Source organism: Sceloporus occidentalis, unplaced genomic scaffold, assembly GCF_023333645.1.
Source record: "Sceloporus occidentalis isolate IW3139 unplaced genomic scaffold, rSceOcc1.0.p SCAF_2, whole genome shotgun sequence".
Lineage (NCBI taxonomy): Eukaryota > Metazoa > Chordata > Lepidosauria > Squamata > Phrynosomatidae > Sceloporus > Sceloporus occidentalis.
Genome location: NW_028316982.1, coordinates 214,785,575 through 214,800,526, shown reverse-complemented (window position 1 = coordinate 214,800,526; position 14,952 = coordinate 214,785,575). Strand labels below are relative to the sequence as shown.

Here is a 14,952-nt window from a genome sequence, read left to right as displayed (position 1 = left end):
AGTTTTGTGTGGTAGACATACATTTCTTTTACTTTGTATTTACGGAAGTCTGATAGAGATTGCCACTGACATACTCCATATTTTATATGCCAAGGAATAAAATAAAAAAGAAACAGAGAAAAAAAGCCTTTCATAGACTGTTGGCTTGCATTCTACTTACTGCCAGTTACGATATACATGAAAACAAAGATTACATTCCCAGTGCTCTTTCTTAATATGATTGTCTGATTTGTGCAGTCAAGACACCAAAACTAATTATTACATGTGCACTTCAGTCATAGACATAAGCTTACGGATTTACTTACTTCTTGGTAATTCAACCTACAATTCAAAGCACATCTTACTATCTTCAAGGAGAATTTCACTCCAACTTAGCATTCACAGGGTTGTACCATAAGGCTGCTATCCTTGTGCACATTTACCAAAAAATTGACTGGATTAAGATGTCAAAGTAAACATGGATGTAGTAGTCTGCATTCTATACATATCTCAGAGTCATTTCAGGGACCTAGCTAGGATTTTACGAAGGGGGGGTCCAGACTAAGTGCCACCATTATAATGGGGCTTGGGTGCGGCGGCGCAGCAGCACAAACAATTCATTTTTCTAATGGAAGGGGGGTTCCGGACCCCAAGAACCCCCCCCCCCCCCGGCTGCATCCCTGGTCATTTCCACCAAACTCAGAAGAACTAGAGTTGGAAAGAAAGTTTTTAGATAGAGTTGGAAATCTGGTAGGGAGAAATTCCTTTCTAATTTGCATGTAAATATGATTTCCATGTACAGTTGGTGTTTGGTATTCATGGAGGATCCGTTCTGGATCCCCCTCCTCCATGGATACCAAAATCTGTGCTCAAGCCCACATTGTCTCCAATGGCCATGCTGCTATTAGAGACAGCCTGTCATGATACCTTTGATTACCACCACTAAGTTTCTTCGATGACAACACCCCGGGCCTTTTCATCCCAGTGCTGCCACTTAATAGTCATGGGCACCTGTACTTTTAACACTATTGTGATTCTGCCACCTTTTTGTGACTGTCACTTTAACCCCAAAATATGTTTTAAATTGTTAGTAGCATGGTAAGCATTCAGGTTCCAGACGAGTCTTTCTTGGAAAACAATAAAACTTTATTTAAACAGTTTTAACAATGTTTTACGTATGCTGCCTTATACATTTGTTACTATTATGATTTCTTTTACACACACTCTTTCTAGAACAAATTGCTTATTTTTACTTAAAACTCACACAATCTTTGTATTACGTCCTCTTCTCTAACTTATATCCCCTAGCCAACTAGGCTAATCAAATATCACAGGTTATCCCTCTATAGCAACTCTCTGTCTCAGAGGTCTGAACGAGTATCGATAAGGAGTCCTTCACTTTTGGATTCTACCCCTGACCGTCCCTGCCTTTCTAAGTCCTTCACTTCTGGATTTTTACTATAATGGTTCCTACCTCACACTGGAACCCTAATTACAGCTGGCCCTCTTTGGATTTAACTCAAACCCTATCCAACCCCTAATTGTCATCAACTGACTATTTATCCTCTAAATAGCCAACATCCTATTGGTTGCCACCACCTTTCCTGATTGTCTGTCACTATGCTGGCCCAACTCTGTCTGTTCTACACTTAATAGTGGTGTGGCTGCATGTACATGCTGCCAAGGGAGAATGGGGGCTGTCCCCAATGCTGCCATTGGAAACAACACAGGCTTGCCATCTGCGGATCCTTGGATCCATGGATTGCAAGCCCGTGAATACTGAGGGCCAACTGTAAATATGAATATCAATTTCATTCTTATTAAATAGTCCAGATTAGGAAGACAGATGAAAATTGGTTGGATTTGAAGTGGAAGAAATACTATGTTGCTTTAAAACTATCATTAAAGGCAAATACAGATTCTAGTTTCAAAAGTCTATTATGAAAACCTTCAAAGTTATGAAAGCAAAATGAGCAGAGGTATAGAAAATTATATTTGTGTTATAGTTCATTTTAAGTCTGTATGTAGACAGCTAGTGGTGCATTACATTCAGTATTCTAGAAAAACTTTTCTCAATAAGCAGAATAATGTATAATCACTGAAATCTTACCTGGTAGTAGGCAAAATGCTGAAAAGTCTTTAGGGATCTAATTTTAGCACAACAACAGTGGTGAAAACAGGTCTTTTATCTAGTGTGAATGTTTCAGCAAAACAAGGTGAGGCTGATCTTCATCACACAGGTGTTGGATGTGAGAAAAGTAAATGCCTTGACCTGGTGCATGCTGGCAGTCTCTGTAAAGCATTTAATCCACAAAGCAATTTTATGCTTTGAATCCACATTCTTAGTTTCACATTAGCTATAAGACAGTAAATACTGAAGTGCTGCAGCATGATTATCATGAAGATGCTTTCTAGTAAATGACTTCCTGCATAAAATCTTACATAATTCATAAAAAAAATGTTTTAAATATTTGTATATCCTGTTCCTGCATGGGATTCTCAGTGCCATACTGATCATATCCACTCAGCATTGCATAACAAAAGTTGAGTCCATTATTACTTTTTGTTAGTGGTGCAAAAAGCTGTCCATTTTAGCTGATACTTTATCAAAATTCTGTTAGTGTCAGTTCTATTTTAAAAAATCTGAAATCCTAGAATATCTTCCATATAATATCTTCTTTATCTTCCTTCTTTCTGATAAGATTTGTCTGTTGTCATTTGTTATATTTTGAATATATTATAGAAGTTTCTATTTTATTGTTCCGTTTGTGTTATAAGCAATTTAAAGACTTTTGATAGATGTTTTGTATTTCTTTATAGTTATGTTTTTATATAATTATTTTAAAACCAATAAAGATTTTGAAAAAAAAAGTCTGGAATCCTGATAGTGACACGTATTATACTCTGCAACACCCCCCCCAACTGAATATGGGGTTTAATATTTTCATATTTTGTTATCTAAACTAAGGCATGTATTAAAGAGGTCACAATGACCTTTGGGACACTAGGAAGTTTCACATGGGGAAGGCACACTGGCTCAAAAACATGTGGAAGACCTAGATAGCACTAAATAAAGGTTAAATGGGTTGCTGATTACTCCATCCTCCACAGGCTTTCTGCATATCCTTTTGCAATAGGATCTATATGAGTCCCATTGCAAAGCAATTAAAGGCCTTATCTTCTCTTCCTATTCACCACATCCTTTCTGACTATCCAGGGTTTGTCTCAAACCCAATCAAAGTTAGGTCACTCCAAAGGTAAAGCCATCACTCGTCCTGTGTCTTTGATACCCTCCATGAATGAGACCAGAGATTTTGAAAATACGCACGGCCCAATGGGCCAAACTTGGACATGTGATAGTGGGGCAGAGCTCAAGTATTTAAGATGAACTGCCCCCCACTCTGCCTCTTTTTCTTGAAGGCAGAGATATCGCTTGATCTATAGGAGCACCTGTGGCTATGTTTTCGGCCCATCTTCTCCTTGTCTTTCCCTGGGTGGTGGCGGTGGGGATTCACCCTTATCTTAATAACTTTTGCAGTTGTTTTCAGCCCTGCTTCCTCTGTAGGTTGCCGGCATTCGCACCAGGACTTCTCCCCAGTCTAGGCCAATCTCCCTGACTCAGCAGACCTCCTTGCAATGTGGGTTGCACCAGGCCTTTATTCGGCCTCCGCCAGTTGTCCGTGGCTGCCAGTGGATGTGCCGGACCTTTCCCAGGTAGGCCACTCCTTCTAACCTCAGCAGCCCTCCAGGCAGTTGTGCCGGTATTTCATTGGGCCTCCACCTGTCCTCCTTTGTGGCCTTGAGGCTTTCCTGGCTGTACATGGTCATACCAGGCTGATCTTGCAATCCCACCCAACTTCCTCAAGGCCTTGGATACTCTAGCTTCACTCCTGACCACACTTGGTCATGCCAGGCTGATCCTACACCCCCACCCATCCTTGTGAAGACCTCGGACGTTCTCTCAACCATGCATAGTCATGCTGGACTGATCTTGTGTGCGTCAGGCTGCTATTGCTTACCCATAGGTCTCCCTTAGCAGTTAGTGTGTGTGCCAGGCAATCCAAACCTCGGGCACTCTCCCGGAAGTGTGTAGTCTTGCTGGGTTGTCATTTCCCCCTCCCCCCACAGGGCCCCTTGCCTCTGTTTCCTCAGTAGGGCAGACATTTTTGGTGCCATTTTCCTCTTTGTTTGGGTGCCATTTTTGTCATCCTGATGCTGCGCACCATTTTGTTCTTGCCTTGGACACCATTTTATTGGCATGCGCTCTAAGGTGGCTATTTTGTAAGCCCTTTTTTATGAGTCACAGAGGCGGGTTATAGACCGCCCATTTGGAGCAGGCTGTACCCGCCCCTTTCCCCAGTGTATCGGGGCCTCAGCTGTCAGAACGGCAGCCGCTGAGGCTCTGATCCGCCGCTTTTCAGGCTGTGGGGAAGCGGCAAAACGCTGCTTCCCCGCAGCCTGAAAAGGGGTGTCCTTGGGGCTTCGAGCCCCAAGGACACCCCGCGGCGGCGGGGAGAAGGAACAAGGGGCTGCTTGGCCCCTTTCTCCCTTGCTTCACTGGGCGCAGCTGTCTGAAGGCTGCGCCCAGCAAGGCAAAGCGACAGCGCAAACCAGGAAGGAGCTCCGAAACGGAGCTCCTTCCTGGTTCGTGCTAAGGGCGCCCTAGGCGCCCTGACGCGGAGTGAGGACATCACATCTGCGCCGCCCCGTATAGAGGCGGCGCGGCCATGATGTCCTCATGATGGTGGCCGTCTGGAACGGCCGCCGTCATTTTTTACGCGCAGAGTGCGTATTAGGGTTAGGGAGGTGCGGAAGCACCGCACCTCCCTAACCCTAGTATGTGCTCCACACGTACTTTCATGGCGGTCTGTAACCCGCCAGACTCAGCTTCATGTGATGATTAAAACGCACACACACACATATACAGTTTCGATTAGCAGCATCCCTTAACAGGGATTATAAAAGGATATAAGGGTCACCTTCCTTTGGGTCTTCTTTAAGGGAAATATAAATTGGCAAATTCCAGAGGGTGATGCTTGGGGACAGTTGCTCAGCAAAAAAAGAGCTCAATTGTGGCGTACCTCAAGGCACCATCCTTTAAGATAAAATGCTTCCCTTCTGGTAATGATGTATGTTTTCTTGATGTTTTAAATGTTCTAGATGTATTAGATATTTTATTGAACTAATAATAATGTCATTGTTTTACTGATTGTATTTTATATCTGTACTGTGTTATTTTATTGATGTAATCCCACCTCGATCCGCAGGGAGAGGGAGGAAAATACAAATAAAAATTGTTGTTGTTGTTGTTTATGAGGCAAGGTATTATCAGTACGCTGATGACACCCAGATATATTTCTCCATATCTCAGTCTACAGCTTTGACTTCAGATGGCATCTCTCTTCTCAATGATTGTCTTAAAGCAGTAATGGATTGGATGAGGAAAAGCAGATTAAAACTGAATCCCGACAAAATGGAGGTACTTACGGTAGCAGCCCTGAAGAAGGGGACTCTTTGGTGTACTTGTGGTGAAAGGTTAGGCTCTGGAACAGCTTAGACAGGTCAAGGGACCTGGGGGTAATGAAAGAACTGGCCTTTGGGGTGAACATGGGGTTTTTGCTCAACTTTACAAACTTGAGAGCGTTTTGGGGAGGGTGCCTTATATTTACCTCCCTAGGACTGGCTGAGGATATAATTCAAATCTGGATTTACCTCAGGGTTTGGTGTTGGTGCCCAAGGAAAGGCTGAGGAGGTGGCCGGGGACTGAGACCCTGCTTCAACTGGACCTGCACCAGACTTTTCACTTTAGTCAATTTCTCTCAAGAGTGTTGACGTTTAAGTGTTGAAGTGCAAGGGTTTAGCATTAAATGGGTTATAGGTGAAATAAATGGCCCTTTACTCATTCAAGTTACATGTCTGGTTTCTATTTCTTGGTTGGGTATCAATATCGGGCAGAGGTACTGAGACAAGAAGTGAATCAGGTTGGGTTTTGTTTTGTATTTCCTTTAGTACTTGGTATTTGTGGTGTGAAGTTCCAAGCAGTGTACAGAAAAGGACAAACAATTGATATCATAGTTTTTGTGGGTTTTAGGGCTGTGTGGCCATGTTCTGGAAGAGTTTCTTCGTGACATTTCACCAGCATCTGTGGCTGGCATCTTCAGAGAATACTGGAAGGGAAGAAAGTGGGTATATATATACTATGTGACCCTGGGTAGGAGGAGTGATTCCCAAGTTAATCTGTGTATTGTTATGTTGTTGATGGCAGGGCCTCAGGTTGGGAGGATATACAAAAGAGGATTAGTGTCTGCTAACTGGTGATCATTGTCTGCTGGGAAAGCCCCTGACCCTGGGTGGTTTCTCATTTGCATTAGCTGATCGTTGATTTTGATATTTTGCAGGACTGATAGTGAAACATTGGCCCGGTACAGACCACCCCAAAGAGGTGGCCTGTCCCTGTCCCTTTTCGCACTGGATTGGGGCCAGGGAGCCTCACTGGCAGCCCTGCGGTCCCAATTCGGCATTTTTCCGAGCCACAGAGAAGCAGAAAAATGCCACTTCTCCATGGCCTAGAAAAGGGTGACCTTGGGGTTTCATGTCCCTGGACACCCCAGCCCTACAGAGGTGAAAGGAACCTTTCTCCGTAGGATTGTTGGTGCAGAAGTGTAGATGCCATTCCAATGATCTGCTGGAGTGGCAACTACACTTATGACATCTCGTCATGCGGACATGCAGATGCTGTGCGTTGAACACGTTGTCATGGTGGCCTGTGTGGACAGGAGGTCACCATGATGATGGTGACCGCACGTTCTAGGATTCCAGACCATGTGATTGCCACGCAGTCTGGAACCCTAGAATCAGTGGCGATATGCCGCTTCATGCCCATGTGTATCAGGCCATTGTTTACTTTAAGGGTTTTTTCTTTCCTGTTGAAGTTGTCCAAGTGTTTGTGGATTTCAATGGCTTCCCTATGCATTCTGACCTTATAGTTGTTGGCATGGTCCAGAATTTCAGTGCCTTTAAACTGCATTTTATGCCCAGGATGGTTTATAATGTGTTCTGCTACTGCTGATTTTTCTGGATGATCCAGTCTGCAGTCTCTCTCATATTCCTTGATTCGTGTTTGGACACTGTGTTTGGTGGTCCCTATATAAACTTGTCCGCAGCTGCGTGGTATACGGTAAACTCCTGCGGCTGTGAAAGGGTCTGTCCTGTCCTTCACTGAGCGCAGCATTTGCTGGATTTTCTTGGTCGGTTTGTAAACCATTTCGAGGTTGTGTTTCCTCTCACAGCTGCAGGGGTTTACCTCAAAATGGCCTGAGGAACCATTTTCTGTGTTTTAGGGGATGATGTGAGGAGGAGGAAGACGTTTGGTCTGCTTCTGCCATGACAGTTGCATGTGGCTCATCCAATGACAATTTGTTGTGTATACAAAAACACAACACTTCATAAAGCCACTCTTTCAAGAAGTGTAATGGTATAAAGGAAAAGGCACACCCTATTTGATAATTATTTGATCATTCCCATTTTGAATTTCTGTGTCATCATATATTGAGAGTGCTAAATTCACGTTTCTTTAACATAGATTTGAAATGTGGAAGTTTTATTTCCCCCCCAGTAAATATACAATACACACTGAACATTACAATTAACCAACTTTATGCCCATTAAACTTTGCTTCACTAACACATGAAACACATTAAGAGGTCATAATCTTCTTGCATGTGACTCAACAAACCATTGTCAATGAACAATTTTATAAAAAAAATTAGAAAACAGTTCTAAGTGCTGCCACTACATCCCTTTCTTTTAGACACATTATGCACAAGAAATATTTCAATTATAAAAAAAGGAAAAAGAGTTTTCTTTAAAAAATGGTAAATTACAGTACATTTTAAAAATATGTTCTGTGATAATTAGAAGTACACTGAGTAAGTGAGAGACTGTGGGAGAGAGAAGGAGAGAAAGAGAAAAGCTTTACTTTCCAAAAGAATGGGGATTTGCTATACATTAAATACTCCATTCATAGGATCTTGTAGTTGTTTTTTAAAAAAAATCCAATAAATACAATTGTATAGTAGCCAATAATAGACAGTCATATTGTAGTACTGCACAGGTTTAATACTGACACAAAAATTGCCAAATAAAAATATTAAGACAGACATCACAAGAACTGGGGATGGCTACTTTTCCTCAGGTTGAATTTTGAAGAGAAATTGCCTCATAAAGTGTCCTACCATAACATAACACAGGTTTTAAAGAGACAATATATCTAGGACATTTATGAGATTATGATTTCAAAAACATGTACAGAGTAAATTTGGAGCTTCAACTCTTTCAGTATGCCCTTAAAGTCTTCCTGCATATAAAATATTTGAGAAATCCCATGCATTCTGGAGGTATAACACATCTATGAGGACTCTACTACATACATATTGTATTTTGGATCAACTACACGGTCTTGTTTTAATACTGTGTGGAAAAATATGGTTGCAGAACCCACCTATGTAGTTGCTTGGCCATTTTTCACTTTGGCATAGTTAGGCCTGATCACATGGTTAGTTTCTGTGGATTTATCTCATGAATGGAAAACCCTGATGTTATCCAGAGCAGTATGAATGCAACTATGCAGGTGGCTGCAATTCTCTTAGCTTTGAGCAACATGAAAATCACCTTTACATTCAAAACCATTGTCTAACTGGAATGGCTTCAGGTGATAATTTCTCTACTGATCTTTTCTACTTATAAGTTGATTTTCTTGCAGATATCCTCATATATCATGGATGATGTTAGACCATGAGCCAACCTATGTTTATCCTGATTCTTGAAGAAGAAAAAAACACACAGATTCCTGTGTAATAAAGATTGCCATAGTCTAAGTCACCTTGTAGGATTTTATTTAAAAAATACGAACCCATCTTTATAAAATAGCTCAGAGCAGAAAAAGCTGAGGCACATACAAGTATGGCTGGAGTGTAGAAATTGTGTATAACTCTCAGAAGTGTTTTCAGCTGGGGAAAGAAAAACCTCTGAAGGAATATTCTTCTCCCAATCTCAATTTCTCAGTAACCATCAGTGTTATCACAGGTTTCTGAATGAAGCCTTTTGCAACACTGATCAGCAGATGAGCTAAAATGGCAGAAGAGGCTCAAGTCTGAATCATAGTCCTATTCCCACCTGATTGGTGCTATGAAGCATTTCATTCTCACAGCACCCTTCCAATTTTTATTGTAGTATGAAGACTCTGCCTCCTGTGCCAAGCTCAGGTAGGTTGCTGGAGGTGTTGGAGTTTCTTTTTCTTTTGAAGCAGTTTATTGTATCTTTATTATAAAGATCTGTGTACACAAACCTGTTTATGAACTCAGATCACTATTGCTGGAACATGGTGGCTATCTTCATATTAGCATATTAAATTCAGGAAAGAAAAGAAATGGTATTTATACATTTGTCAAATGTCTCTGTACATTTATAAAACAATGGCTTTAACTATATCCAGCATTTTAATAAGCAGGGATATTACGTAAATTCGTTGGACACATATGTTCAAAAATATCATTTTCTTGATGTGTGGACTTTTTTTGGTTCACCAATGCCCTGTTCTCAAATAAATGAGATAAACTGAAAATTGCAATGTAGATTTAGTAATGAAAATGTTCTACCTTGTCAATAATCCAAACATAATGTAATAAAAAGTAACACATATTTGGTAGATTTATTTGTGTGGTGTAAAGGTGTTCACCTTTTATCATGAGAATAAGTACAAAAACAACTAACATGTATTGGTTGTATGTAAAATATGGAAGACTGTAATAATGACATGACTAAATGACGTCAGCTCTGTGATGTAAACTTCAAATAAAATATTTAATGCATTTGAGATACAGGTACAGTATTTCTGAAAGAAAACTAAAAATGCTGTATAGAAGCTGGAGAAAGTCATGAGAACTAATGATGAGACAAGATGCTTTTTGTTAATGTCCACTTACAGAAAGTTTGGTTTATTCAAAAAGTGTATAAACATGCATCATGTTTTCATAAGAAGAAGAAGAGGGTTGAAATTTACTCATCAAAAATAAAATATGTTTTCTTTTCCTTGTTTCTATCCAATTTTCAATAATGTCATGAATTGGCAAAAGATATTAAGATCAAACTGAGCACAAGTTTATCATTGCTTGCTTTTCAAACATTTGAACATGATTTAAGTACAAATGAACTGGGTTTCATTTTATGGCAGTTTTAGATAATAAAACACAAAAATATGTCTAGACTGTGTAAAAACAAGTCATGAATTTCAAGTGATGCAGCTCTACACCTTCCATTGGGTACTGTACATGTATTGGAAAAATGAACTAAAACAAGCCCTGTTGAGGCATATTAATGCTTGTAGTCTGTATAGATGAGAAGGAAGAGTGTGCACAAGTTACTAGTTCTGTTCCCTCCACCCCCTTTTTGCAGACTTTATTTCGTGTAGATTCTTGTATATATGGATGCTCCCAAATACTCTGCCATCCACCACCCCCCGCCCCAGGATCCTAAATCATGTGGAGAGCCTCCATGGATAAAAAAAAGATCTCCATTACAGAGCATCTTCCTCTACATGGGGAAGTTAATGAAAACAGGGAAGAGGTGGATACTTATGTCCACTCTCCTTTCTCCCATGAACAGACTATATGTGTTAAAATGCCTGAATAGGGCTACAGTCTAGCATTTTTGGAAGCAGCTTGGATATCTCTGTCATAAATTGCACCTATAACTCTTGCTAGATATTCCTCTAGTTCATATGGTTCATGTTTCCTGGAAGGAGGAGCATACCAATCATAGTAATTCTTTAAAATGGTAATATATTTATTTATTTATTTATTTTTAAAAAACAGCCTTAGTGAAATACCTCTACTAATTCCTTCCTTTGTAGCAAGTTCAACTCTGTTGAACAAATGAAAATTGATACCAAGAAGAGAGAAGGCTTTCATATCCTAATCTGGTCTTGAAACTCACACTTCCATCATTTCACCTGCCATTTTAAATGGTAAAATCATTATGTTGTTTAATATTTAAGATAGGATTCCACCCCGATGCCCCAATAAATCTTTGTTAACATCAGTTTTGCCAGTCAACCTCCTAATTCTACACCCAAATGGAAAACCACCTAACATAATTCATTACATCCAGCATTATCCAACATAGCTTACAGTACATAGACTCCTTTCACATTCAGTCTTTTTTCTTCTTCATGTCACGAGGAGTAAGAGTTTTGTGCTTATCACCAACAAAAAAATTGCAGTGCAAACTTTAAACATAAAAAAGTTACACAATTAAAAGTTATTATATGGCACCACAGCCTATTAATTCACATATAATACAACAGACCATAAGAACAGACAATATTATGAACATAGCTAAAAAGAAGGTGAGCTTGCATAGCAATGCAATAAAAAGAAATTATGTACAAGGGAAATCCATATCATCCTGGAGGGTGATTTTCTTTATATATGCTTGGTAAGAAATAGATTAAGGTGGAAGGTGTAGTAAAGAGAAGAACACAGGTAGAGTATCGGTGGGATATGTGTGGCTGTGTGTCTTTACATTGCATTTACAGTTCTTTTAATAGTAAGTACATAAATAAAGAAAATGTTCATTGCACTGTTTTAGTGTCATCACTTCCATGAGTTCAGACCTTGATGGCCATTGAGAGCAGCTTGAGATGTTTCTGTTCAACTACTCTGTTAAATAAAAAGGAAGAACATGATTACGTTTTCACATATTTTCATCTAACTTTTAGGCAGACAATAGTTACACCCTTTAAAGGAAAACTGGTCATAAAAACATTAACATAATATCAAACTGTAATTTAAACATGAACAATTATTATAAGTACATGAGGCTGCTTGCAGTATTTTACTCTTTAGAATGGAAATTATGCATTTCAATCCCCTCCCCAGTACCTATAGCACTAAACAAGAGACACCTTTTGCAGTAACACACTGTAGAACAATGGAAATCAGAAATATGGAAGGTGAATGTTATAACTTCTAATCTTAGTTTAATAAAGAAAGCTACTGTAAGGGCTAAATCCAACAGCATGTTCATGTTAGTATCCTTATTTTCCTGGCCACTACTCTGTTGCTGCTCCATGGCACCTGTCCTGCATCACTCTATTCTGCTTTGGTCAGGCCCCACCTGGAATATTGTGTCCAGTTCTGGGCACTACAATTTAAAAAGGATGTTGAGAAACTGGAGCGTGTCCAAAGGAGGGCGACTAAAATGGTGATGGGTCTGGAAACCATGCCCTATGAGGAACGACTTAGGGAGCTGGGGATGTTTAGCCTGGAGAAGAGAAGGTTAAGAGGTGATATGATAGCCCTGTTTAAATACTCGAAGGGATGTCATATTGAGGAAGGAGCAAGCTTGTCTTCTGCTGCTCCAGAGAACAAGATCCAGAACAATGGATGCAAGCTACAGGAAAAGAGATTCCACCTCAACATTAGGAGGAACTTCCTGACAGTAAGCGCTTTTCGACAGTGGAACAAACTCCCTCAGAATGTAGTGGAGTCTCCTTCCTTAGAGGTCTTTAAGCAGAGGCTGGATGGCCATCTGTCGGGGATACTTTGATTGAGATTTCCTGCATGGCAGGGGGCTGGACTGGATGACCCTTGCAGTCTCTTCCAACTCTATGATTCTATGATCCTCCTCCTCCTCCTTTATTGCAGTTAGCAAACCATAAAGCAAATCAAAATCATTAAATTACATTATAAAGAGAGAATTACATTATTTAATAACTTACATGAATTTCATTAATATGCATCTATTACATATCTAAAACAGTCATATAATCTATAACAGTGGTCCCCAAACTGTGCCTTTTAAGAGATTTTGGACTTCATCTCCCAGAATTCCAAACTTTTGGCCAACATGGCTGAGGCTTCTGGAAGCTGAAGTCCAAAATCTCTGAAAGGGCACAGTTTGTGGGGGCACTGACCTAAAAGGACCCTAAGTTCATTTAAGTCCATTATAATCATATGATTATTAATTCATTGGCTGTTTATCATATTCATTTGTCTGTCATTAAATTTCTACTACTATTTCATGCCAAAGAGAGTTTGAATTACTACAAGATTTCCGCATGTTGACAACTAGTACAAAGAATATAGCCACATCCTTGGTTAACCTTTTATCAGAGTTATCAAATATTTATTTTCAAAATGAAGTTCAAGATGTCCCTGGAAATTTTCTTAAAAAGAAACCTATCAATCTCAGTCAAAGCCAGCCCTGGATGGCTTTCCAGTCTTCTAGAAAATGGTTTTTCAGGACCAACAGAAGATTTCCATCCCTTCTCATTTCTTGCTTCTGGTGATGTAAGCAACTGGATACTGACCTAAGGAAATGTCATGACTAAACAATATTGTTTTCGAAAAGTTTGAATAAATGTTCAACTATTAACTTTGGTTTCATCCGCACTGCAGGATTAATGCAGTTTGACACTTTTTTTAACTGCCATGGTTGAATGCTATGATATTCTGGGATTTGTTGTTTTGTGAGATATTTCACCTCCTTTGTTAGAGAGCTCTTGTGCCACAACAAAATACAAACTACAGGATTCCACAGGATGGAGCCATGACAGTTAAAGCAATGTCAAACTGCACTAATTCTGACGTAGCAGCAGCCTTTTCCTCACCAAGGTGTAAAATGCATTTATGCTTCATAATTCGTTATTTCAATTATATTCAAAGACACAACCATGTTAGTCTTGTTCAGCAGAGTGATCACATCAAGGTGATCAAGATGCTAAAGCCAAACCATGCAAAGAAAAGTTGAAGGAGCTCAATATGTGTAGTCTTCAGGAAAGAGGTGACATAACAGCTATTTTCAGAAACCTTCAAATATCTTTAAATATCTGAAGTGTGGACATGAGGAAGATGGAGTGAGCCTGTTTTCTGCTGCTTCGGATGATTGGAAGCAAGACAAATTCAAATGAGAAGAGATAAGAGTCTGACTAAACACTGTTCAGTAGTGAAATAGGAGAGTGGTTCTCAATCTTTGGCTGTCCAGAGTTTTTGGAATTATAACTCCCAGAGTCCCTTGTCACTGAGAAAGTTGGTTGGAGTTTTTGGGTTCAAAAAAACACCCAACTCAACTTTGGAGGATCAGAGTTTGAGAACCATTGGAATAGAATGCCTTAGAAGGTGATGGACTGACTCTTCTTCATTGGAATTTTTTAGACCATGGTTCAATGACCACCTCTCTTGGCAAAAATTTCAACTAGACTGTCCTACAGATCCTTTCAACCCTATTATTCTAGCCATTCATTTCCCTGTCTTGTTTAGTATGTACAGTTTCATGCAACAAATGTGCTCAAAAGATGAATAGGAGAGGAATAGTGACTTGGCTTTAGGGATTTTTAAGAACACAGAGGAATTGGAAGTTAAAACTGGGACATTTCATTAGAACATGCACATCTTTGTAGAAGGGTAAAGTAATAATATTACTTATATTATTATATATTAATATATAATATTATATGTTAAATATTATTAAGTAATAAGTACTTAATAATAAAGTGTTTCTCTTTAAATACTGTATTTGGTGCAAGTGTAGTGTAGTGCCATTTTGGATTTGTAACTGAATAGATACAGTGGTACCCCGGGATACGAATTGACCGCATTACGAAATTTCCGGGTTACGAAAAAGTTAGATTTAAAAAAACTGTTCCGGGTTACGAAAGATTTTTCGGGTTACGAAATTAATTTCGGCGCGAAATTTAAATCGGAAGCGCGGCTAGCGGCTTTCCAGCGCCTTTTCGGGTTGCGAAATGTATCGGGTTACGAACGGCGCCGCGGAACGAATTAATTTCATAACCCGAGGTAGCACTGTAATAGCAATGGCACTGTAGATAACCAGAGATTATAAAAACACTGTAGATTACCTAGTACAGCTATACCTGGGTTACTGCTTGGAAAATACCAAATATGTCCATTGGTA

At 39.7% G+C, this 14,952-nt stretch overlaps 1 protein-coding gene across 13 annotated transcripts in view; it reads right to left on the bottom strand.

Annotated features, from left to right (window-relative positions):
* Window positions 1-7,617: 7,617 nt before the first annotated feature.
* Window positions 7,618-14,952, bottom strand: part of ROBO2 (roundabout guidance receptor 2) — a 1,130,584-nt gene continuing 1,123,249 nt past the window's right edge. For all 13 annotated transcript variants that reach the window (XM_089512185.1, XM_089512193.1, XM_089512187.1 and 10 more), the window contains one exon: window positions 7,618-11,696. In XM_089512185.1, coding sequence (XP_089368311.1) covers window positions 11,695-11,696 — 2 coding nt within the window. In that variant the 3' untranslated portion in view covers window positions 7,618-11,694. The remainder of the gene's footprint in view (window positions 11,697-14,952) is intronic.